The following is a 27,023-nucleotide window of genomic DNA, read 5'->3' as shown; positions in this document are numbered from 1 at the left end:
GTCAAGGCCGGCCTAAGAAGGGGAAGAGCTCAGGAGAGGGGAGGACAGAGATGCGCCTGAGACTTTCAGCCTCGGACTCTCGGCACTCAGGTTTCTACAGCCTCTATTTCAAGTCCCAAATTGCTGAAGGCCTTCTGGAGGTGGCAACAACAGACTGGGTAGGAGGATGGAGCCGCACACTTCCTCCCATCCTCCCCCAGGCGGGCCCCACCTTCAGCCCTTCCATTCTGCTGACATTTCCCTGTTTTCCCTAATTAACTCCAAAAGAGAGCTGGGTCTGTGACTGCCTGCTCCCTCCCCTCCAGGCTTTTCCGCTGGGGAAGGGAAGGGGTGAGGGGAGGGAGCCCAGAACTGGCTTCAAAGAGGACAGATTCCAGAGTGATTTAGGGGCTGGAGGGGAGACTGTAGAGGCGCCAGAGAAAGAGAATGGGGGTGGTCTCGTGTTTGTACTTGTTCACACACAAGAGAATGAGGAGAAATGTGGGGGAAACAGGGAGAAGAGAGGCAGAAACAGAAAGATAGGAAAGGTTTGACTGAATAACTAGAAGCCTATATGTACCCAAGATCACTGAGAAGCACCTGAGTAAGTGAAAATGACAAATCCAGCTCCAGCCCACCTTGTGGGGTACCATCAAGTTGGGCTGGATCAGGAGGGAAAGATGTGGAAATCTACAGTGTAGTAGGAAGAAACTGACACTAGATTTCTGTTGGGTCAGCTATGCCATTAAGTTAATCCAAGGCCCCACCTTGCTCCGGCCTCAGTTTCCCTTCAAATCTACAAATCTGAGAGGAAAAAGACCATGGAATCAGTTCTCTAATGGTTCCTCCCTCTGTACCCTATTCCCTACAAGGCCCACATTGGGCAGTGACCCAGGCTTTCTCTTGGTACAAGGAGAAACAGATTTAGAAAAATAGCAAGAACCTGGGCATCCTCTGGTCTGGAGGAGATGGGGATGAAGCAACACCTCCTCTCTTGTGCTAGCTTCCACTCAGGGAAACCAAGCTCCCAGCTCCATTACCTCCTCCACCCCTTTCACCCCAGCCCAGGGCTGAGGCAGCATCTCCAAAGTAGCCCAGGGATGTGGGGTAAGCTTGACCAGAGCTGGCTGAGCTGCAAACCACAGCCTCCCTGAGAGCATACCTCCCCTCAATGTTTATTTAAAAAGCCTCCCAAGTGTCAGCTGGCTGTTGCTCTCCTTCTCACCCGCCCTCAGCAGCCCCACAGGCCTGGCTGGGCTGGACTCCAGGAACCTCTCTGGTTCCAGGGCTAAAAAGGAGGCGTGAAAGTGAGCATGGCCTGACCCTCCACCTCCACCCCTAGGGTCCATTCCCCAGGACCCAGGCTTAGACCCAGGTCAGGCCCTGTGTGGGCCAGAGGGGTGGAGCCCTGACAAGAGAGGGGAGCCAGCCTCATGACCCCTGCTCCATGGGGACCTGCTGGAGGCCATAAATACTGTTCCATTTCTGTTTTTAACATCTGGATTTAGGCTAAAAAGCCTGTTTCCTGGCCTTAGGGCGCAAGGCCTACAACAGCTAAATATACCTGTTTACTTCCCTCAAGAGCCCCACTTGGCATCTCCCCAGACCAGGCCACCAGCCGCTTTCCTATCCAGTATCTGGCCTCTCTACCATCACGACCTTGCCAGACCTGGGACAGCTCTGCCCCAGGAGGCTGGCAGCCCTGCTTCTTCTCTCTTCCTCTGGCCTTTCATCAACCACCACAAGTGCGGCACCACTTAATCTACAACATCCAGGTGGGGTTGTCAAGGTTAGCAAATAAAAATACAAGGTGCCCAGTTAAATTTGAATTTCAAGTAAATGTTGAGTAATTTTTTTTTTGCAGTATGTCTCATGCAACATTTGAAACTTACTTATGCGGGCAGTGCCTGTGGCTCAGTGGGTAGGGCGCCAGCCCCATATACCGAGGGTGGCGGGTTCAAACCCGGCCCCGGCCAAACTGCAATAAAAAATAGCCGGGCATTGTGGCGGGCGCCTGTAGTCCCAGCTACTCAGGAGGCTGAGGCAAGAGAATCGCTTAAGCCCAGGAGTTGGAGGTTGCTGTGAGCTGTGTGACACTACGGCACTCTACCGTGGGCACTCTGTCTCTACAAAAAAAAAAATGCTAATGCTAATATAGTACTTGCTATTTATCTGACATTAAAATTTAAGTCAGGAATTCTGTATTTTTTCTGGTAACCCTAATCTGGAAGAATAATGCAGGGCATTAAGAGGAGTTCAGTTCTTAGACCTAGACAGCTAAAAGGGAAACTGAAGCAAGATCTATTTCACTGTAACAGAAAGAGCATGAAATTGGGGTGGAGCTGGGTTAGAATTCTAGTTCTTTAGCTCACAACTGGGGGCCCCCTTGGGACAAGTGACTTCTCAGTTTTCTCATCTGTCAAATGTTAAGTAATCAGACCTGCCTAGGAGAGCTGTTAAGAGGATTAACTGACATGAGGCCCATCAAGTGTGTTTAGCATGTGCCTAGGCGTGATTATAGTGATTACTGTGATTTACCTGGGCTCTCAGTTCACTATATAATGCCAGTGACTTAATCCTCTGCCAGCCTCCCTATAAAACCAGGATTTGCTGCTCCAGAAAACAGTCCTTATTAGTAGGCATTATTGTAATTCTGCCTTTCACCCTTATAGGTCAGTAAAGATAATAATTATCCAATTATATACAGTATGTATTGTGCCCTTACTCTCTGCCAATCCTGTGCTGATGGCCTTACATTTGGGCCTCACAACACCACCATGAGCTCTGTTAATATTATGCCCATTTCATAGTAAGTGAAACTGAGGCCTAGGGGACTTATTAACTTACCTAAGGACTCATAGCTAAGTGGTAGCACCAGGATTTGAATCCAAACTGGCCTCCCTCCAAAGCCTGTGCTTTTCAGTACTAGAGATAATATTCTGCTTCTGCTGCTCAGGACCCTTGTCACTCTTCAGGGACAGCAACCATTGGCTAACTTTCTGTTACACAGGAGGCTCTTTGTTAAACTTGTGGGAAAACCAAAATCCTGCTATAGAGTTAGGGGCAGTGAAAAGAGAAGGAGTCTCACATAACCAGAGGGTATTCTCTCTCCTGGAAACATCCACATCCACTTTCATTGTGCCAGGCCCAGTACTGTAGGCTCTATGGTATCATCTCATTTAATCCTCATAACAGTCCTTTGGGGTTGCTGTCCCCATTTTCTGTGTTGAGGAAACTGAGGTTTAGAGAGATTGAACAAATTGATAAAAGTCACAGGATAGTAAGTAGCAGAGCCAAGACCTCACCTATGCTGTCCTCTTCCAAAGCTAGACTTATAACCATTACTCCCCTGTATCTCTTCATGGCTCTTTCCTTGTTCACTCCACTGTAGGCATCCCAGCATCCATAAGCTCTCTGCTGTTCCTTAACTGAACTGGGCTTTATGTCCTGGAATCATAGGTCCTCTCATAACAGGTGGAAGATCTGGAGAAATTCTGTAGGTTGATATCCAATCTCTGGGCATAGTGGCTATGGAATGCATCCAAGAATCCCACCTCTCCCATCCCACACATTGGCACCACTTACCACTGGCAGAGGCCAAGATCATGGCTTGCAGCATCTCTGTGTCAAACTGGTTGTTGGGCCAGGTGCCGGTGTCATCGCCATTTTGGGAGCTGAGGAGAGAGTGGGGTGGTAAGCACAGTCCCCCAAGTCAGCACACCTCATGTCTCTCCTGTGCTCTCCCTGGGCTCCCAAATCTAGTACCCTAGCCTTTCCCCATGCTCCAAACCTGCTTCTCTCAGCAAAGTAGGAGGTGCTTATATAATCCTTCAGAAGCCAAATCCCCATAAGTCATTCCCCAAAATTAGCTCTCTATTAAGTCAGATCACTTTTTTTTTTTTTTGAGACAGAATATCACACTGCAACCTCAAAGTCCTGGGCTCAAGCAATCCCAGCAGATGGGATTATAGGTGTGCACCACCATAGTGATAATTATCATACTTTTTTTTTGAGACAGAGTCCCACTTAATTGCCCTCGGTAGAGTGCCATGGCATCACAGTTCACAACAATCTCAAACTCTTGGATTTAAGTGATTCTCTTGCCTCAACCTCCCAAGTAGCTGGGTCTATAGGTACCCACCACAACTCCCGGCTAGTTTTTTAGAGATGGGGGTCTAGAACTCCTGAGCTCAAGCAATCTACCCACCTTGGGCTCTCAGAGTTTTTAAATAATTTTCAAAAACTAAAATATTTCAGTTTGCTGTGGGGGGCCCTGGCATGCACACAATCTGCCCATTAAATAATTGTGTGCACCATCTGGCACAGAGAAGTTCCTCAATAAATAGTTGTCGTCTGAATGAACAGGAAGAGGCTACTGAAGAGAGTTAAGTCATTTTGAGATAATAAGCATTTAGCATCACAGGAAGGGCTGAAGGGCAGGCCTTTAAGGCATGGAAATGTGTGTGTGTGTGTGTGTGTGTGCGCGCGCACAGAAGGTGGAATGGGTGGGGGATGCTCACACACATCTTGGTAACCACAACCAAGATCTTCTTTACAATTTTCCAAGGTCTGTTCCTGCCTTTGATTTCTCCTGATCTGTGATTCCACATCCCCAAGTATCTGGAATCAGTCTAAGATTCAGAACAGAGTACACACTGGCTGTGTGTGAGCTCTACGCTGTCATAGCAACATAAAGTTAGGTTTGGAAGGGAAAGTAGGAATTTCATCCCTCCTTCCCAAAAGTGAGAAGAGTTGGAAATCTGTGTCTATTTTATTCAACAAATATTTGTTGAGCAATTATTATGTACCAGACACAGGCTAGGTGCTGGGGCTATAGCTGTGAACATGCCAGAAAGTCTTTATGGTGCTCATGGTGCACACTGACAGGCTGACATTAAATATTAACAGTAACACAATAAATTAATAGCAATTGTGACAAGTGCCATGGAAGCAAACAGCAGGAGATAAAGACGGTGTGACAAGAGTCCTGGTTGGGGTTAAGGAGTTCAATTAGCTAGGCTTCCCCAGGAAAAGACAGTAGCTTTAAATCTAGGCAAACAAAAAACAAAAACAAAATAAACAAACAAACAAAAAAAGCAACTGAAGAAATTGTCCAGGTGATTTGCAGGAGAATGCCAGCAAATAAATGTAGAAAGAATGACAAAAATAATCTCCACTTTATAACCACTGATGTAAAAACAGATTCAGGCAATGATTGTCAGTAAATACTAAAATACTAAAATTGCATGAAGGGTTGCCACATGTCTGAAAGTATTATCCCGTGATCATTTATTAATTGCAAATGTTTAAAATTATCTTTATAAAGGGCTGGGTGAGGTGGCTCATGTCCATAATCCTAGCACTCTGGGAGTCCTAGGCGGGTGGATTGCTTGAGTTCAGGAGCTCTGAGCAAGAGCGAGACCCTGTCTCTAAAAATAGCCAGGCACTGTGGTGAGCGCCCATAGTCCCAGCTACTAGGGAGGCTAAGGCAGAAGGATCACTTGAGTCTAAGAGTTTTAAGTTGCTGTGAGCTATGATGCCACAGCACTTTACCAAGGGCAGAAAAGTGAGACCTTGTCTCAAAAAAAAAAAAAAAATATATATATATATATTTATGATGGAGAGATTTGGGGACACTGCTTTCACCATATGAACAAATTTAGCATCACTGATAATGGGACAAACCAATGTGAAATGATTCCTGATGTAAGGCAGTTGAGAAGTACACAATATCACCCATGGAGTATTCTTACCAAGATTGTTTTACCTGACTCTACCCATGAGAAAATAATCAGCAAATCTAGATTGTGGGACATTTAGAAAGACATTGGCCTGGACTCTTTAAAAAATATCTATGTCATAAAGAAAAAAAGGTAGGGAGAGGTTGTTCTAAGATTAAAAGAAAGGAAAGAGACATGGCAACCAAATGCAATTCATGTTTCTTTGAATCCTGGGTTAAGAAACAACAACGAACAGTACAGATGAAAATGACAGACTGGGAATATTTATGAAAATCTGTTAGTATATTATTGTATTAGTGTTAAATTCCTCAAATGTGATCATTTCTTTGTGGCCATATAGGAGAATGTTAGTGTTCTTAGGAGACATATACTGAAATATTTCGAATGTTAGGATGTCCACAACTCACTTTCAAATGTTTCAGAAAAATATGTGTGTGGGTGCGTGTGAGTAGAGACAAAGATAAAACATATTAATAATTAGTAAATCCTGTAAAAAGAATAAAGAGTATGTATTAAAATATTTATCATACTATTCTTTCCACTTTTTTCTAGGTTTGAAACATTTCAAAATAAAAAGTTGAGGTGTAAAATTAAGCTACCCAGGACAGGTGTACCTAGTGTTGTGGGGAAAGTGTTCCAAGTAGAGGGAGTAGCCCACACCTCGGAGGCTGGGGGAACTTGAATTCAAAGGACTAAGGGAAAGTCAGTATGGCTAGCACAAGGGGAGGTGCTGATTTTCATCTGGGAAGCTTTTGAGGTGTTTAGAAAGAGTTGGCATGATTGGACTTAAGTATTTAAAGATTGCTCTTGCCTGTGTGAAAGGACCAAGGGAGGGAGTTTCTCTGGGAGAGAACAGGAACCCAGTGATGGGGCCCTAGCTGCCTCTGCTCTTGACCTTCAGCCTGACAGGGCTCTCTGCTGGGCCCAGGCAGGAGTCTCAGGTCCAGGTGAAGGGGCCTAAAGGGGATGAAGTGGCAAGAGCAGACAAGGAGGAGAGCTGCGGGGTTTGGAGGAGACAACGGGGTCAGGTGCCACAGGTCAGGAGGGTGCCCTGTGAGGGTGCAGTGGTGTTGAGGGAATGATGGTGAGTGGAAAGGTAGGCCTAGAACCATGGAGGGCTAGACATCAAAGAGGAGTGTTGGGAAATGGCTGAAGGCCAGAGGCCAAACAGGTGAGCAGGCTGCCAGCTCTTTGAAGTTAGGTAAGAGGTGAGTGAAAGAGGAAAGGCTTCTTTCTTAACCATTTACTGAATGTTTTCTAATATCTCTAGTACCCTATTCTCTGGGTACTAGGTTGACTGGCTAATACATTTATTGGGTATTTCTGTTGTAGAACCAACCTGTAGATAAGTGTTACAATTATCTTTATTTTTTAGCAAATGAAATCAGGGTTCAGAGAAGTCAAGAGACTTTCCCAAAGTCACACAGCTGGTAACTGGCAAAGCTGCAACCTGCAAGTTGGCCTAACGTGACTCAAAAAGTCTATGATCTTACACATAACAACATACTGGGTTTCAGCAGGGAGGTCCTGGAGTCCCAGCAGTCCCTATCTCTATTGGGGGAGGGGGTGGGGCAACTCTTCCAGGATTTGGGAAATAGTGAAAAGTAAAAATGAAAGTTATGAACATTTAATTGACCATTTTCAAAGCACCCACTATGTGTCAGTGCCTATGACAGGCCCTAGAATTTAAGAGATGATAAGAGACATTCAACCAAGTATAAAATGTGGACCTTATTAAAGAATCCTCTGCTAAAGACAGATAAGACTCAGATGAAATTATATGATGTCTGAGGTTTGCTTCAAAATAATCCAAGGGGGATATGAGGTTGGGGGTGTAAGTGAAGCAAGATAGGACATTAGGTGAGGCTGGATAGTGGGATCATCAGATTCATTATATTTTTCTCTCTATGTATTTGAGATCATAAATAAAAAGTTGGTGGTTCTCCCTAGATTATAAAATTATAGGTGGTTTTTCTTTAAAAATGTTTTCTTTCTCTCCTTTTCTTTCTTTTTTCTTGCTTTCCTCCCTCCTTCCTTCTTTTTTTTTCTTTTGAGCAGGAGACAGGCCATAGTGCAGTGGCATCATCATAGCTCACTGCAACCCTAAACTCCTAGGCTCAAGTGATCCTCTTACTTCAGCCTTTTAAGAAGCTGAGAGTACAGGCACGCACCACCACACCTGGCTAATTTTAAAAAATTTTTTGTGGAGTCAGTCTTGCTATATTGCTCAGGCTAGTCTTTAACTCCTGGCTTCAAGTGATCCTCCCACCTTGGCCTCCCAAAGTGCTAGGATCACAGGAATGAGTCAGGGCACCTGGCCTATTCTCATGTTTCTATAATGAGCATTTATTATTTTATAAGCAGAAAAAAAATAAGTTGCTATTTGTTTGTTGACTGACTGTCCAAACTGAGAGAGAACAGGATAGTTTTTCTCAGAGGAGGAAGAAGGGAAAGGGATCCAGAGTTGGGGAATGGAAGTGAGGAGCCATCAGAGGAGAATAGGCTGGGGACCAGGGAAAGCCAAATGGAGACTCTCTCTTCCATGCAGATACTTAGAACAGCTGCAGGGTGGGGCCTGGGTTACAGCCTGAGAAGGGAGAAATGGGTTGTTGGGCTGAGAGCTTGGGACAACAGCTGCTAGAATCAGAAGCCAAAAAGATGACCTGAGAAAGGATAGTGGTGGGGAGGAGGAGCACGTGGCACATGAGGACTTCAAAAAGTGAGTCATTTCTAGTCCATGTGATGCATGGCTTGAACTTGAACCAGGTCTACTGAAGAACTCAACACTACCTCTGCTGTGAATCTGGTGTGCCTGAGCAGACTAGGCGGGAGGTCAGGAACAAGATGTTAGGGAGGAAAGTGGGGCAGAAAAGCAGTGGAGGGCTGGAACTAGGCTTAGACTAAATAAGAGAAATCTCCCTCTTTTCATCTCCTCTCTCCAATTTACTCATCAAATGGCAGCAAAGTGAAAAGTCTACCATTCTGTTGATCCTGAGAAGCCTCTCCACAGGGCTTTTGTATATGCTTTTCCCTCCACCTGGAATATGCTTCTTTCTTTTCTTAAGGGGGTTAATTTGGGCTCGGCACCTGTAGCTCAAGCGACTAGGGTGCCAGCTGCATACACTGGAGCTGGCAGGTTCAAATCCAGCCCGGGCCCACCAAACAACAATGCTAACTACAACCTAAGAATAGCCACATATTGGGCAACGCCTGTGGCTCAGTGAGGAGGGTGCTAGCCCTGTATATCAAGGGTGGTGGGTTCAAACCCAGCCCCGGCCAAACTGCAACCAAAAAATAGCTGGGTGTTGTTGTAGGCACCTGTAGTCCCAGCTGCTCGAGAGGCATTTATTATTTCATAAGCAGAAAAAAGGAGGCAAGAGAATCGCATAAGCCCAAGAGCTAGAGGTTGCTGTGAGTCCTGTGACGTCATGGCACTCTACCAAGGGCGGTAAAGTGAGAATCTGTCTCTACAAAAAAAAAAAAAAAAGAATAGCCAGGTATTGTGGCAAGTGCCTGTAGTCTCAGCTACTTGGGAGGCTGAGGCAAGAGAATCACTTAAGCCCAAGAGTTGGAGGTTGCTGTGAGCTGTAATGCCACGGCACTCTACCGAGGGCAACAGCTTGAGACTCTGTCTCAAAAAAAAAAAAAATTCCTCCTTCAGATCTCAGCACAACCTCATTTTCTCCTGGACAGCCTCCTGTTCCATGATTAGATCAAATCCCTATTATATGCTTCTACCATCAGGCGCTGCTCTTCATAGCTCTCACATTTATTTTTGTGATTATTTGCTTAATATTTGTCTCCATCAACACTGTACACTCCTTGAGGGCAAGGACTGTATCTATTTTATATCTCCCACCCCTAGTACATTGCCTGGCCTGCAGAAGGTACTTACTATTTGTTGAATGAAGGAAGAAGGGAAGTTGAATTTGCTGGATTGCTCCCTAGTGCCTAATTCATCTTGGCCACTTTAGAGCTGCTGAAACAGAATTATTGGTCCCATCCTCCACAAGTTAACTGAGGAAGCAAGGGGTGGGGGAGAGAGCATATGTGCACTCCTGAGCCGCCTTCTCCATCTCTCCAAGAGCTGTATCCCACATGTATTCCAGGCCACTAAGCCTCTCATTTAATGAAAAAAGACTTGAGGTGGGGGTAAGGTGCTCATGTCAGAGGGTATGACAGGAAATTAGTGGGGCTCCCAGGTTCAAAGGTGAATTCTTCAGGGAATTATGCTTCAGGATGCCTGGGCTGGGAGTGGGTAAAGGATGTCTCATAGCCTCAGCTTAAATGTCACTTCCTCCTGGAAGCCTTCCCTATTCCCCTTTCTATGACACTTACAGTGCCCTCTTCTTCTCAGAACCTACTATGATTTGTAACAAGTTTTTTGTTTTGTTTTTCTCAGTGTGATTTATTGTCAATTTTCTGTCTCCTCTCCTGGCCTGACAGCCTATGAGTTTGGGGATCATATCTGTTCAATCTTCTAGATCGGTGCTTCTACTTCTAGCCTATTCATAGTAGATGCTCAATAGATGTTTGTTGAATGAGGGAGTACATGAATGATTTCATGGATAACCTATGGGAATGCCATCAAGACCAGCAGGGAGAAGGGAGATAGCTGAAGTCAAAGGAGGGCAGGCCAGCCGGCTTATATCGGTAATGGCAGCACTTCGGGAGGCCAAGAAAGGAAGACATCTTGAGCCTAGACCCTATCTCTATAAAAAATAAAAAAATTAGCTGGGCATGGTGGCCCATACCTGTAGTCCTAGCTACTCAGGAGGCTGAGGCCAGAGGATTGAGGACTAAGGATGGGAGGATTGCTTGAGTCCAGGAGTTTGAGGCCACAGTGAGCTGTGATCAAGCCACTGCACCCTAGAGTGAGACCCTGTCCTTATCTCTAAAAAAAAAAAAAGTAGCAGAAAGGGCAAGCCTTCTGGTTTACTGCTTTTTTAAGTGCTTAGACTTCCTAAAACCAGTGACAGAACTATGCATGCCCAGGAGCTAGAATCTCTCCCTTACATATCAAGGTCTCCTAGGCAGCAAGGATTTGGTTGTTGGGGAAAGGAAGAGAAAGCCCATAAGCTCAGCATCTGTAGCATCTTGGCAATTGGGGCAGCAAGTGGGTGACCACGGGGGAGGCAAGAGAAGGTGGCTCATGCTTCTGCCTCTCTCCCTGGGCTCCTAGGCTCTTGGGCTCCTCCAGGCTGGTGACATCTAACAGGGAGGCCTGGCCCAGAGCCCAGCCCACTTCCCCCAGACCAACTGAAGGTCTTTCCGCTGAAAGTCATCCCCCTTCCCCCCTCAGGGGGTTCCTGTCTCAGCAAGAATTCATACCAGATTGAAATGAGCAGCTGAGGCTGTCTGGATGGGAGGGTGTGTGGTGGAGGGCAGTGATCAAAGGCTCTGTGTGTGAGGGTCAGGGAAAGGGAGAGAGTATGGGCCCCCCTCCCGCCTGTGTCTGCTAGCTTGCCCCTAAGTACAAAGAATGAGAGATAGAGAGGCTCAGAGAAAAAGACAGGATAAAAGAGAGATAGAGAAATAAAGAAAGAGTAACAGAAAAAGATACTGAGAGAGGCAGAAAAAGACAGATATACAGAGACTGGAGACAGAACAGAGGGCAGTAGGAAATGGTGAAAGAAGAAACAGAAAAAGAGAAAGAGACTAAGTCTAAGGAAGACTCACATTTAATCATTCGTTCCACCTGGCAGGCACAGATCAAGTACACAAAAATGGTAGGACTGAGATGAGCAAAAAGACAGAAACTGAGGAGAGGGAGAGGCAGAGATGACAAACTGAGATAGAGACTGAGGGAGGGTGCGGAGGTGAAAGAGTGGCTGAGATAAAGATCTGAGAAAGGGCAGGACAAGTGCAGGGGCAGGGCAGAGAACAGGAAGACCCTACTCCGGCCCTCTCCAGTCCATCTCCATCTGTGCTGCCTCTACTTTCCCTGCAGCATAAGGAGCTCTCCACCCCTTGGCTCTTTCTGGCCTAGGCTCTGACTGCTGGCAGCTTCTTCCTCTTCCTCCTCTGCTTATTTCTCTGCCTGAACCCCAGGTTAGGATAGAACCCAGCTCAACTCAGAGGAGGGGGAATAGGATGTAGATGTGTATAAAAAGTCTTCCCTCTACCCAGAGACAGGCTTAAGACCACCCTTTGGTCCTGGAGAGCCCTTAGGAGATAGAAAAATGTGCAGGTGGTGGGGAGGAGGGTAGAGGGGCAAACGTGGATAAAGCTGTCAGAATAGTCAGGGTACATGCCTCTTCCTTCTGGGGTCTGTGTGCCAGCCCCTAAGACACCAAGACCTCCCTGAAATCTTGAACTGAGGGAGGAAGCCATTTGTAGCAAATGCTGAGCCCTCCTCCCATCTCCTCCCACATCATCACTGAGAAAATGCTGCAGAAAAGAGGGTGGGCTGGAGAATCAGTCACCTACCCGCTGGTGCCAGGTCTCTGGGCCTGAGAGAAACGCCAATCCGTGTTGGGCGGGGCTTGCTGTGGAGAAAACAGAGGGAGAGGGGCTGAGTACCCGTAGAGAAGTTAGAGTGTCACCCGAGCCCCAGGGGATGGACCGGGAGAGGAGGAGGGGACATGGCACAGAGAAGAAAATGGGATATGATGGGGGAGGGGTAGGCTCATCTCCAGAGCTGAAATATGCCTCAGGTCTCAGAGATCAGAGGTACCAGTAACAAAGAAATGTCATTTGACCACAGTGAGCAAACCCAGATTTCTTTGCTAAAAAACAACAACAACAAACCCCCCCCAAAAAACCCAAACCCTTCCTCCCTGTCCCTAGAGACAGAACTTCTGAGCCAAAATTCAAGGGCTGAAAGTGTCTTCTGTGAAACCAAAAAAGAGGTGCAGAGAAGGCCCCCAGAAGTGACAGAGAAGGCTTTTAAACGAGAATTCCACTAGCCCTAGAATGAAATTTATTCAACTCCTCAGCTGGGAACAAAGCATCCTCTGCAGCAAGATGGCTGCTGCTCCCGGTAACCCTTTGCATACCAGGTTGTGCAGTGATACATTCAGAGGGACACCTCCCCCAGGCCTTTGGCCCTGGAGGATCTCTTCCCACAACTAAATACATTATTAATTTAGGAGTAATGCCAGACTGGCCTTTTGCAAGGCATCCAAGCCCGGGGACACTTCTCACCCACCCTAGAACTCCATGCCAGACAATGGTCTGTAACTAAGGAGGAGAGAACAAGGCTGCTCTGTCTGAGACAGAAAATGCTGGGATGGAGGAGGGAGAGATCAAGCTCCCACAGCCTCTAAGCATAGCTAACTAAGTCTCCAGGGATCCCAAGGGACTGCTCTATAGCCTTACTCCACCTGGCTGAAGGCATGGGGCGCTGGCCAGCCACTTTACTCTCAGTCCCTCTCAGTCCCTCCCGGGGCATGGTATCACATCACACTCACTGCTCATGGAACACTCTTAGAGCCATCTCCTCACCAGTTTTGGGGTGTGCTGGCAGTAAATACTTATACTTGCTCCCAGGAGCAAAGAGTGTGAGCATGCCAGATTACACTGGGGGTAGGAAGACCTAGGACTGCCAGTAACTCACCTTAAGGCTCATAGAGGACAGTGATGTGAGCAGAACCCAGAAATCTAGAATCTTAGGTAGATCAGGAGTCACTAGCACAATTCTGGAGAATGACATAGAGAAGGGCCCAGGGATGTCCAGCCTTCAGCACTTGAATTCTCTCTCTCTTTTTTTTTTTTTTTTAGACAGAGTCTTACTTTGCCCAGAGTCAAACTCCTCTGCTCAAGCGATTCTCTTGCCTCAGCTTCCTGAGTAGCTGGGACTACTGCTCGCCACAATGCCCAGCTATTTTTAGAGACAGGATCTCTTGCTCAGGCTGGTCTGGAACTCCTGAGCTCAAGTAATCCACCCTCCTCAGCCTCCCAGGGTGCTAGGATTACAGGTGTGAGCCACCACTCCTGGCCCTAGCCCCTGTATGCTTAGACACAGGAGAATCTACATGGGGATGAAGGTGGCATAAATGGAGGAAAGGGAGTTAGACATAACTCAACCCACATAAGGACAACAGGTCCAAGTTTGTTCAGTGAGGGCTGCTCAGGGAAGAAGAGCCCCCTAAGATTTTCTCATGTCAGGTTTTATAAGGGCAAGAACCCACCTTTGTCCCATCCCAGCAGAGGCAAGCCCTCTCTCCTGTCCTCAAGCTTTGTTAAGTTCTAAGTGCTAAGTGATTAAAAGCACAAATTCTGGAGTTACTCTTTCTCGGTCACTTGCTCTATGAACTTACCCAAGTCACTTGACCTCCATAAAACTATTATAAAATGAAGATGTTACTGCCTATCCAATAACAGTGGTAGGAAGAGCAAATAAGATGACGTGGTTCTCAGAGGTGTACACTAAGGCTTTCTCAATCAGCTATGGAAATCATCTGGGAGTGTTTCAAAATACAATCTTGAGTCAATAGGGGTAGAGCTAGGCATAGATATCTTTTGAATAAAAGCTCCTGGGGTTGTCAAAACTTGTACTTCTACAATTATAGTTTCCCCACATATAAGGACACCTTGGCATCTGGCAGGGGCTGTGGCTTTCCATTTACCAGAGGAGAAAGGACTTGTCAGTCTCAAATACTTTGATAACCTCCTAAGCCCTGACCCTAGATCACTGGGCACATAGAGGTCCCGACAGAGCCAAAAGCCTGTCTCTGAGCGTCCAGAGCCCAGGTACTACAGGCTCCTATTTTCCCAGGAGGAAGGGGCTGCTGGTGCCTCTGAAGTCGCAGGCCTTCTCCTATAGAGTTAGAGGCCTGCTCACTCGCTCAAGGCTGAGCTACGTCACACCTCTGGCCAAAGGACCACTCAGCCTGCCTGAAGCTTCTGGACTGAGGGGCCGCCACCCTCTACACAGAGTCAGACAGCTGGACCATGGCTCAGAGTTCCACCCGTCCCTAGATCGCCAAGAGTTGCCCCAGCGCTGTCAGCGCCTCGGGCACTGCTCAGCACCGGCCCCAGATCCCAGCGTGGGTAGGAGGAGACTTAAGGGTCCTAGCCCGGTACTAGGCCTCCTCGACCTGGGATCTTTACCAGGGCGCGCACAGTCTGCAGTGAACGCCTCTGAGGAGGGCGGAGCAGGGCTGTGAGTGGGCCGAGAACAGTCAGTGTGAACCTGGCAGCTAGCGAGTGGCAGTGAAAGCTGGTGTACGTGTAAGGCCAAGTGGGGAGGGTGCGTGCGTGCGCGTTGGTGAGGCGTGGCAAGCCTGGGCACCGGGTGTGGCGCACGGGTGTGGTCTGCAGGGAGGACACGCAGGAGCCCTGAACACGCACCTAAGTAAATCCAGACGACAGATCCGTTTGGATGATGCCGGGGTAGGGAGGATTGAGGATAATAGCAAAATTAACAGATTGAAGGAGTGGGGAGAACACGAAGAGGAAACCAAAAACCGGCAGAAAGTGCAGGAGCCTGCGCCTAGGAGGCTATCTGCTGAGGTGGAACTGTGACTACTTTCACCCCGCCCCCCCCCAACACCGCAGAAATTGCCAGAAATCACTAGAAACTCGGGGAGAGAGCCCCAGCTTTTTCTGAATGTGGAGGAAGGGAATGGTCCCACCTCCTCTCGCCCATAATCACTACCACCTTCCAGTACTTGGAGCCCCATCCCCGCCTCGGTCACTCCTCTGGTTTCTCGCAATCAGACCAATGGTCCCGAGCACAGACAGCTCGAGAGGCGTGGACACAAGTTCAAAGTCCCTTATGAGAACTAGGGCTTCTCCCAGGGATCGCCCGGGGAGGCACCGAGCCCTCACCTGGCTCGGCTCCTCCCGTAGCGTATTAGAGCGGGACCGGACCGCGTCAGGCTCCAGCGCCAGAGCTGAGGGCTGCTGAACGCTGAGAGGCCTGAGAAAAGTGAAGTCACTGCCGTCCGAAGCTGGTGAAAAGCACGTCCTGTAGCAATGGCTGTGTGAGTCTGTGGGCCGCAGCGTCACCTCCATGTACTTGAGCGTGCCGTCAGAGCTAACTTGCAGGTTAGGGCTGGACTGTTTATAGAAGTCTGGGGAGGGAGAGTCCTGGCGTCCACAGCACTGGCCCCCACCCCCATCCCCATCTGCATGCCCCTGAAGGCACTTAGCTGACAGAAAAGTGAAAGTGACTAAAGATAAGAGACTGACAGTAGCTAGAGCCACAATGAGGTAAAGGGTAAGGTCTGAACGCTCTGGAGGTTGTGTGAGGAAGTCACTGGATTTGGGCATTTCCTCCAGATCCTCATCCTCCAGCACCAGCAGCACTGTGGCTGTAGAGGAGAGTGAAGGGTCACCATTGTCCCTCACCAGGACCACCACCTGCTGGGTGTCAGAGTCATCCTCTAGTAAGGTCCGGGCTGTGCGCACCTCACCAGTGTGTGTAGAAACCAGGAACAGTCCGGGGGCTGTGGACTGTGGCAACAAGGAATAGGAGAGCCATGCATTGTGGCCGGCATCAGCGTCCACAGCTGTCACCTTGGTGACCAAAGAGCCAGGAGGAGCAGAGCGAGGGAGACGCTGGGGGGCTGAGTGCTCCCGGCCTGGCCGTGGGTGCAACACAGCTGGGGCATTATCATTTTGGTCCAGGACAAACACATGCAGAGATGTGTTGGCATGCAATGGGGGGGAGCCAGAGTCTCGAACCCCCACCACAATCTGCAGCATTTGCAGTAATTCATAGTCAAAGGTACGCTGGGCAAAGACCCTTCCATCGTCAGGGTTGACATAAACAAAGGAGGAGGCTGGGGCTCCCTGGATCTGACTTCCTACAATGGAGTAGGTAAGCCGGGCATTATCCCCAGTGTCTGCATCTGAGGCAGACACAGTGCAGAGAAGGGAGCCTGGAGGCCGGTTTTCTGGGATGTAAGCAGTGTAGAGTTGGTGGGTGAAGTGGGGTGCATTGTCATTAACATCTGAAATGTTGAGCCTGATGGTAAGATGTTTGTGCAAGGGAGGTGAGCCAGCATCACTGGCCAGCAGCTCAATGATATAATGGGATGTGGCCTCCCGGTCCAAGGGCTGGCTGGTTAGTAGAGAGTAGTGGTTCTCAGAAGGCTTAATCTGAAATGGCAGGTCTGGAGAGATATCAAGGCTCACTTCACCATTTTTACCTGAGTCTCGGTCCCGCACATTAAACAACCCTACTACTGTACCCACTGGTGTGCTCTCCAGGACAGGGTTAACCAAAGAGGCCAGTAGCACTTCTGGAGCATTGTCATTTGCATCCCCCACATCCACTTGAATCACACAGTGGCCCTCCATGGCTGGCTGTCCCTGGTCACGGGCTCTTGCATGAATTTCATAGAAATTTGACTCCTCAAAGTCTACTGGACCCAACACATGGATTGCTCCACTGCTAGGGTCTAGACTAAAGAGATTCCGCACTGCCTCAGATGTATGGTCTCCAAAAGAGTAGTCTACGTGGCCATTGGTGCCTTCATCTGGATCAGTGGCATTGAGGCGGAGCAGCAGTGTACCCATGGGTGCATTCTCTGGGAGTCCCACACGTAGAACTGAGTTCTGGAAGGTTGGAGCATTATCATTGATGTCCAGCACAATGACAGAGATTAAGGTGGTCCCTGAGAGGGCTGGGATACCCCCATCCACAGCTGTGAGTACCAGCTGATGTCTTGCCTGGGCTTCACGGTCCAGGGGCTGCTCTAGCACCAGCTCTGGAAACAGTTTCCCATCTTTTAGGGTCTTCACATTCAGAGAGAAGTGGCTGTTGGGGCTTAGAGTGTAAAAGCTCACAGTATTGGTGCCCACATCAGGATCCTGGGCACTGTCCAGTGGGAATCGTGTCCCAGGTGCTGCTGATTCTGAGATGCGCATCTCTCTTTGAGGGGAGGCAAAGCTAGGAGAGTTGTCATTGAGATCCAAGATCTCTATTTCCACACGGATCAACTCCAGGGGGTGTTCAGTCACCACCTGCACTGGCAGCAGGCAGCTGGTGCTGGGTCCACACAGGCTCTCTCGGTCAATCTTCTGATTCACTGCCAGAGCACCACTCATCAAGCTTAGGGAAAAATAGCGCCCATTCTCCTCAGAGCCCAGCCGCAGTCGGCGGCTCAACAGATCTGTCACCTTTAAGCCCAGATCTTGAGCAACATTCCCCACCAGCGTACCTGGCTCAGACTCCTCCACCACAGAGTAACGAAGCTGCCCAGACACCCAGCCCCAGCAGCACAAGGACAACATGCACAGCACTTGCCATTTCCCAGGGAGTTGTGGGCTTGTCTTGGGCCCCATGACCGAGAAGTCCCTTCCTGGAGAGTAACTCTGTGCTGTCCTGTCTCCAAGGTAGACCCAGGGCTTGCAATGCAGGAGCTGAAATCTCTTATATCTCCTTCTAGCCTCTAAAAAACTGCTCCGAGGTTTGCCTGCCTGCAGCAGTTCTTCTCAGTCACCAATGGCGGGGGTGGGAAGGGGGGAAGGGAATTGAATTTGAGTGGAGCTGGGGAGCTGGAGGAGGAGAGGCGGGCAGGAAGAGCAGATCTCCCACCTCAGCTCTGAGTCTGATTGGCCAAAAACTCTGTCTGCTCTCAACCAATTATGAAGTCTCCTTCAGTGCTGGAAACCTTGGGAACACACACTGAAAATCTGTGTCACAGAAGCCTCCTACCTCCCCACTCATTTCATGCTGCAGGTTGATTCAGGCCCCTTGGCAGCAAAGTTTGACAGCTCAGATGGTGCTCAACAGGGAAGACAAAGTGGTACAAAACTCCTCAGTGTTCTGTCCCAGCAACTTCCTGCATGACTTCAGAAGACTTCTACCACTTTGAAGCAACAAAATTTTGTCCTTCTAGGGGAGGCAAAGCCCATGAGTTTCCCCTCCCTCCCCCATCCTGCTGAATATTGCTAAAGTGAGAGAAGAGATTAGTTAGGACCCTGTAACGTTTTGCCCTGACTCTTCAGCAACACTTTGAGGATAATCAGTGTTGGCTGATGGCTACTGGGACTTAGCTTTTCTAAGATACCAGATTCAGGATGTGGAATAAGTGTCACAGGTAGTGTGTAGGGGAATATTTGAGGGGCTGAACTAGGTCACCTAAGGGAGTGGCCAGAGGTCAGGTATGGATGACCTTTAGGCTTTATGGTTTCACCAAATTCAGGAGAACTCAAAGACTTCCAGAGTGGCTATCTCTATGCACTTTTCAACTGTAAACCAATTTTCTGATGTTAAGTGATTTTACTCACAGCTTTTTCCCCAAGAGGTGATTCTGCTTTCAATTTACTTCAACCAGTTCAAATCCCAGTAGGGACTTGATTGGAGTCCTAAAGACATGGGTCAAAAGATCTCTGGTACTACCTTGAATTGTGCCTCTTAACTCCCTTGGCTATCTCCTCTTTCTGCTCTCTGCTATGTTTCTAATACAGGGTTCCCTTTATGGTGGTTTAGGGAGTACTAGACACAAAGATTTTAGTCCACCTCAATCCACTGAGAAATAGTAACTTAGAATTAAGGTACTCTAGAACCTGACCCCCTGAGGCCCTCTCATTCAGGAAGAGTAGAGAAAGCAGCTGGGTTCAGGTGACTGATCGCCTGGCACACTCTACCTTTGTGCGCTATAGCCTCCTAAGATCCCACATTCTGTCAGCACAGTTTCACGATAGCCTGGCTCTTCAGCATCAATTACTTCCATTTCTTATGCTCAGATATAGGCATAACACTTACCCCCAAGTGTTAATCTGTGACAACTCACTGGTAAATTCACAAAACACTTTTAAAGCACAGTATCTACTATATAGTTACCACTCACAAAAATGGTGACATCACTGTGGGCTCTTACAGAGAAGCCAGTACTCTCTGGGATGTGACCCAGCCATATGCCTGGATCAGAACAACCCTCAAGTATTGGCTGAGCCTGCAAAGATCTCACCTCTAGCCCATAGAGAAGATCAGAGGGTGGGCAGCTTGGGCGAACAGGCTCCCCTGCCATGGGTGCACTGGGTGACTTCACCATCATGAAGCTATCACTCCGAGTGGGTGCAGAAGCCAAGGGTGTACAGCCATGTGAGTGGCCTCCCACATCAACAAACTTGATGGGATCATCTGACCCTAGCTGGATTCGGAGGATCCCGTTAGAAGGAGGAAGCCCCTCCCTCCTTCGAGATCTGGTGAGACAGGCACAGGTGCCAGCAGGAAAGCAGGTCACTCCACAGGCAGCCCCACGCAGACACTTAGAGAGTAGCGCCACAAAAGAGCCAAAAGAGACAAAACAAATTGCCACCAGGGACACAGCCAAGTAGAGAGTTAAACGGGATTCTCCTTCCCTTGGAGCTGAAGATTCCCGGAGATCTGGGACAACTGGATGAGTATCTTCCTCTAAGGACACTAAGAGAGTAACAGAGGTAGAGAGTGGTGGGCTACCACTATCCTTTACCACAATGACCAGTTTCTGTGGTGGGAGATCAGCTGGGATGGGAACAGCTGTTCTCACCTCCCCAGCATATCGGGAGACTGCAAAAAGGCTGGGATCTGGGGCCTCCAGGAGCTGATAGGAAACCCAAGCATTGTAACCTGAATCCAAGTCCACAGCAGTCACTTTTGTGACTAAGTGGCCCGCACCAACTGATGGGGGCAGTGCTTGGGGACATAAAGAACCAGGCCGAGCCCTAGGGCGGAGCACAGCTGGGGCATTGTCATTGAGGTCCAGCACGAATAGACGAACTGTCACAGTGCTACTAAGGGGTGGGTTGCCCCTGTCCCGGGCCTGCACCTCAAACTGCAGCGTCTGTGTTTGCTCATAGTCAAAGGATCGAGTGGCATGAACAGCTCCTGTCTGGGGGTTCAGAGAGATGAAAGAGGAAGCGGACACATCTCGATTTCTGGGCTCCAGGAGAGAGTAGGATATAAGTGCATTCAAACCAGAGTCTGGGTCAGAGGCTGCAAGGGAGCAAAGCAGGTCCCCTGGACGATTGTTCTCAGGAACAAAGACCTCATGTGACCTCTGAAAGAAAGAGGGTGGGTTATCATTCACATCTGAAATATTGAGGAAAATAGTTCTGTGGGTACTCAGAGGGGGGTTCCCAGCATCAGAAGCAGTGACCATGATGTCATAGCTAGATTTGGCCTCTCGATCCAAGGGTCCAGCAGTCACCAGAGAGAACTGGTTCCTGAAGGCTGACTTGAGGGCAAAGGGCAAATGGTCTGGAATTCGGAGGCTCACATCTCCATTTGACCCAGAATCTGGGTCCTGCACACTGATGAGTGCTACCACAGTGCCAGGTTCTGCACTCTCGGGGAGAGTTCCAAGCTCTGAGGTCACTGTGATGTATGGGGCGTTGTCATTTACATCCAAGAGATCCACTCTAAGGCTGCAATGTTGCTCCATAGCTGGAGAACCCCCATCACGAGCGCGCACATCAAATTCATAGTAATTCTCGCTCTCGAAGTCTAGTGGCCCCAGGAGGGTAAGCTTTCCAGTAATGGGGTGCAGGCTAAAGAGGTTTCTTACGCGGTCAGGGGTGTGACCACTGAAAGAAAAGGTGACGTTACCACTGGGACCCAGGTCCGGGTCAGAGGCATTGAGCTGGACAAGCACCATGCCGGCTGGAGCGCTCTCCAAGACGCTAATCCTATAGCTGGATTGCTGGAAGGCTGGGGCGTTGTCGTTTACGTCCAGCACCGATACCCGGAGCTCTGCGGTGCCAGATCTCGGGGGGTTCCCTCCATCCACAGCAGTCAGCACCAGGCGGTAGTCCGATTGCTTCTCCCGATCTAAAGGCTTCTCCAGGAGCAGCTCTGGGACTAGGCTGCCGTCGCTGCGCTTCTTCACATCCAATGCAAAGTGTTCATTGGAGCTCAGCCTATAGCTGCTAATGGAATTGCTCCCCACATCTGCATCCTGAGCCTTTTCCAAAGGGAAACGTTGTCCTGGAGGAGCTGCTTCTCCAATTTCCAAGTCCAGCTGCTGCCGCGGAAATCGGGGGGCGTGATCATTCACATCTACAATCTCTACCTCTGCTCGGTACATTTCCAAAGGCCCTTCGGTTACAAACTCCAGGGGCACGATGCAGCTGGCACTGAGCCCACACAGTGCCTCTCGATCGATTGGATTCTTGATGAGTAGGGCTCCACTGTCCAAATCCACACGGAAGTGTCTTTGGTTCACCTCTCCAGCGACCTGCAGTCTGCGAGCTGACAGACTGTCCGTATCCAGCAGGAAATCTTGGGCGACATTCCCTACAAAGGTCCCTTCCTGTGACTCCTCTGGGACCGGGTAGCGGATCTGCCCACAAACGTAATCCAGGTAGCAAAACATGAACAAAAGGGTAGCCCCCCACCAGATTTCTACCCAGCTTCTCACCTTGTGGAGCATTGCTGCCGCCCGCTAATTCTCTACTTGGTCCCGAGAAGCGGAAGAAGCCGACCCGCCCCAAACGGCAACGGCAGCTGGAGACACCTATCTCCCCTTCCCCGCGCCAGCTGTGGCGCGGTTCGGCCGGCGCCGCAAGGGTTACGCGCCGTTTTTGCTGGTGGCGGGGTAGATTTGTCTGCCTTTCACCACCCGATTGGCAGACAGCGGCTCCTGGGCTCAGCCAATAGGCTGAACAGAGAATGTCCCAATAGCAGCAGGGTTAATGCGTCGCAACACTGGGGGGAAAAAACCCACCTTCTCCCCCATCCCCTTCCCCCCAACTCCAACCTATCATTTTGCCTTGCTCCTGCTCAACAGCATTTCTTTCCATTGGTTATTAGGTCTATGGAGAGGCAGGCAACATATATGTATATTTTCCCCTAACAAGCCAACTGACCCCGCCCCTTTTCGGCAGGGAAAACAGCGACAGCCTGAGCCCTAGCAACCTGCGGCCCGCAGAGAGAGCGAGTAGCCATTTGAGAGGGGTCACTTTGTTCAAGCCAATGTTGTCATCAACCACTATCTAAATGAGTAGCTTCCATCTCAGTCTGATTGTATTAAAGTAACAGCTAATTAGAAACACTGCCATATACTCAAAACTCTCCTTCTCTGCAGATTATTCAGAATAATCCATCCCTTCGCAGAAAAAAGCTCATATATTAATGAAACCAATTATATTTATACAGTACAGAAGGCACAGCAGAAACTAAACCGCGCTTACTCAGACACTTGCTAGTGATACACTAGATACACTAAATTACCATTCATTGATTTCAAGGACACTATGGAAGCAGGGAGGAGGAAGCCAGGAGAGGAAAATGTTCCAAAACAGTAAAGAAGCAGTGTGTCTGGGTGGTGCTAAGGACTAGCTCTCATTACCAGGCAGAATGTTAATGTTCACATATTTAACAGCTGCCTTGAATAATTGGGATCACTTACCACCAGCATTGTGCCTACAAATCCCCTTAATTTGACACCAAGATATACTTTGATGTGTTGTTAATTACCAACCCAGACCATTTTTAAAAGAGCAAGCTTTTCACTCAACCCCGGTGGGGGAGGGGCTCAATGAGCAGGAGCCTTGATCTCACCCCACTCTGATCCAGACCTCCAAGCATCACAGTTAGTACCTTGCACAGATGCAGAACACAGCATATTTCATTCACATGATCTGACCATGAGATTTCTTTTTTTTTTTTAATTTCTTTTTTTTGTAGAGACAGAGTCTCACTCTATGGCCCTGGGTAGAGTGCCGTGGCATCACACAGCTCACAGCAACCTCCAACTCCTGGGCTCAAGTGATTCTCCTGCCTCAGTCTCCCGAGTAGCTGGGACCACAGGTGCCCGCCACAACGCCCGGCCATTCTTCTGGTTGCAATTCAGCCGGGACCGGGTCTGAACCCGCCACCCTCGGTATATGGGGCAGGCGCCCCACCGACTGAGCCACAGGTGCCGCCCGACCATGAGATTTCTTAATTCAGCCACAGCCAAAATGAGCAGCAAAAATTGATGTTCTTATCCTCCCCCATTTTTTTCTAAGCTCTTGATCTTAAGAACTATCTTTGGACTATGATGAAGCCAACAGCCAACATTCTGGTCTCAAAAAGAGGGATCTGGCTTCCTGTGTTCTTTTACCAAAATACCATCTAAATCTTCTCCCAAGGGAATGGTGGAGGTGCAGATCAGCCTGACCTGTTAAGTGTTTATACCAGAATCACTACTTCAGTGAATAGCACTAACATGCACCCACCTGCCTTAGTCAGAATCCAGGGGATCAACCTTGACTTATTCACGTCTCTTTATTTCCTATATCATGTCAAGCAACAAGTTTTGATGATTCTATTATAGTCATTTCCCTTCATCTGCATTGCCACTGTGCTGCTTCAAGCATTTATCATTCTTCTCTTCAACTATCACAAGAGTCTTCCAACTGGTCTCTTTGCCTCTAATCCCAATGTCCCTAATCCATTTCACTTATGGACTTGAGAATAATCTCTCTAAAACAAACCCCCCCAAAACTGATAATATCATACATATATGTCAGTTCAAAATTGTGCAATGATTATCATCTACATGGAGTAAAATAAAAACTCCTTGGCATGACTTAAAGCTAACTCAGGATCTAATCTCTGCCTCCTTGCTTCACCTCATCTCCTACAAAGACCGTTCTACACATACACTTTATAATTCAGTAATAATGAAATACCATTATTCCTTTGCATGAAATTTCTTGCAATGGTCCCTTCCTGCTTCCCTTTCTCTCTTACTATTTGACAAACTAGTATTCAACCTTTTAATCTGTAGCTGAAGCATCACCACCTCAATGAAGTCTTCCTGATTTCTCTAGGCTGACTTAGGTATTTCTTCCCCTTTGTTCCTACTGTTTCTTGTATTATAAAGATCTCCATCATCATCTTCTTTTTCTCTCTCTTTTTTATATGTCTGTCTCGTGTGGTATTCTGTGTACCACAACATCAGGACAATGTTTTCTCATCTTTTACAGTGTCTGACACACATAGGGATACTAATAAATAGTAAATATTGATGTTATCATTTGTTAGTTTAATAGATATTTATTGACTACTTGCTGTGTACAGACACTTTATATGCACTCTCACATTTTTGCAAAGTAGGTACCATCATCATTTTATAGATGAGGAAACATGTTCAGAGAGGTTAAGAGACTTGTGTAAAGCCAAACAACTAGTATATGCTGTACTATACTTACATTTGCAAGTTCACACCATAACAAGTACTAGAATTGGAGCATCATAAAAACCTTAATCCTACATGTCCTTGACTTGACCTTTTGATGACAGATATTGGCTCTCCCATCTCTAGATTTTTTAACAGCTTTAATGAGGTATAATTCACATACCATACAATTTACCTATTTAAAGTGTATGATTAAATGGTTTTTAGTACATTTACATATACTATACAGATACAATAACCACCACAATCTAATTATAGAAAAATTTTGTCACACAACCAAAAAACCCACTACCCATTGCATAGATCTAGATTGTTAAAGACTAGTTATCCAGGTGCTAGTGGTTTAGGAAGATTTTCACTTTTGATGACTAACCACCCATCTTATCTCTTTCCTGTAATGATTTTCTAGAGATAGTCTATATTATACTTTAATGTTGAGAAAGTATTTTTTTACTGACCCTACAGTATTTTTTTAAAATTGGGTCTGGTCCAATAAAACTGGATCCTGATTCTGTGAATGCCAGAATAACACTTTGCTTCAAAACATGCTGACAGACTGGCAGGTTCCAGGGCAGTGGTTTTCAAACTTGCTTGCGCATTAGGATCACATGGGGACCTTCAAAAAATACGGGGATTGTGCTTTAATTGGCCTGGGGTATGGCCTAGGTTTCAGAATTTTTAAAAAGTCCCTAAGTGATTCTAAAGTGCAACCAAGTTTAAGAACATTGTTTTACAGAAAATGCCAGTTGTTTTCCAGGCTGACCAGAAAAGCAGCAGCTGCTTCTCTTTGGCTTTCATCTTTCCTTAGCCTTTTCATATGTGCTGTACTTTGTCACCTTTGGCTGTCCTTAATGTTTGCTCATTTGCAAAGCATGTTTAAGATTTTTTGGTGGGTGAAGTACTAATAAAAATAATAATAGTAATAGTTAATAATTTTTAACAGTTAGGATATGCCAGGCACTGTGCATATAATGTATGCACTTTACATACATTATATAATGCATTGATCTTATAAAAAACACTTATTATCCCCTTTTTGTATCAGAGAAAGAGATTTAGAAAGGAGATTGAGTAATTTGGCCCAGGACTCCTAGTTGGTAATTGGTGGGGCCTTGGCTGTGTGACCACCAAATCCAAGAGTTGATAGCAATAAAACACTTAATAACAATATAGCAGTGGTTCTCCTGCAGTAGAGAGTAGGTGTAGGTTTCTCTCCAAAATAAAGGCCTTGCTGTCACCTGCATACCATCCTGAATGAATAAATGATTTACCTTTCTAAGGATATGCCTTTATCTACCTTTCACATTATGTGTATACTTAAGAAAAACAATGCTGGAAAGATAGGAAGGCACAAAAAGAACATTCATTTTGTACTTTATGGTTTTTTTGTTTGTTTGTTTTGTTGTTGTTAAACAGATGGGATCTTGCTGTTGCCCAGGCTGGAATGCCATGGCTATTCACTGGACAATCCCAGTACTGATCAGCACATGAGTTTTGATCTGCTTTCTTTCTGACCTGGGCTTGTTTCACCAATCCTTAGGCAACCTGGTGGTATCCCAACTTTAGGAGGTCACTATATTGATACCCAACTTCGTGCATTCTTTTGGGTTGTCTAGATTTATTTTCAAAGTAGCCAGACTCAGACATCTGCCTATTGTCCTAATTCAGGAGGATCACTTGAGTCCATGAGTTCTGGGCTGTAGTACTGTGCCAATCAATCAATTGGGTGCCTACCTTAAGTTTGACATCAATATGGTGACCTCTCAGGGTCAGGAGACCACCTTGTCTAAGGAAGAGTTAACTGGGTAGGAAACAACTGAGGTAGGAAACAAAGCAGGTCAAAACCCCTATGCTGATAAGTAGTGGAATCATTCTGTGAATAGGCACTGCATTCCAGCCTGACCAATACAAGGAGATCCATATACACACATGTATGCACACACACACACACATATATATGTAATTACTTTTATAACTAATCGTGGTTATTTGGGGTTTGGAGAGTACAATTTTCTTTATACTTCTCATATTTTCCAAATTTTCTACAATGCACATGCATTACCATTGTAACATAATTTTTTTTTTGAGGCAGGGTCTCACTCTGTTACCTGGGTTACAGTGTTGTGGCATCACCACAGCTCACTGCAAACTCAAATTCCCAGATTCAAATGATCCTCCCACTTTGGTTTTCCAAAGTGCTAGGATTACAGGTGTGAGCCACAATGCCTGGCCCATAAAA

General features: G+C 47.4%; 1 protein-coding gene across 24 annotated transcripts in view; it reads right to left on the bottom strand.

Annotated features, from left to right (window-relative positions):
- Positions 1-27,023, bottom strand: part of LOC128568860 (protocadherin gamma-C4) — a 187,890-nt gene that overhangs the window by 5,131 nt on the left and 155,736 nt on the right. For 21 of the 24 annotated variants that reach the window (XM_053566805.1, XM_053566806.1, XM_053566810.1 and 18 more), the window contains 2 exons: positions 12,150-12,208; positions 3,565-3,653 (listed from right to left, as the gene is read on the bottom strand). In XM_053566805.1, coding sequence (XP_053422780.1) covers positions 3,565-3,653; positions 12,150-12,208 — 148 coding nt within the window. Of the gene's footprint in view, positions 1-3,564; positions 3,654-12,149; positions 12,209-16,076; positions 19,553-19,588; positions 22,287-27,023 lie in introns of those variants that run through there. The other 3 variants (XM_053566795.1, XM_053566818.1, XM_053566814.1) reach the window with 3 other exon arrangements.

This window comes from Nycticebus coucang, chromosome 17 (genome assembly GCF_027406575.1).
Source record: "Nycticebus coucang isolate mNycCou1 chromosome 17, mNycCou1.pri, whole genome shotgun sequence".
Classification (NCBI taxonomy): Eukaryota; Metazoa; Chordata; class Mammalia; order Primates; family Lorisidae; genus Nycticebus; species Nycticebus coucang.
This window is presented reverse-complemented; position numbering and strand designations above follow the sequence as displayed.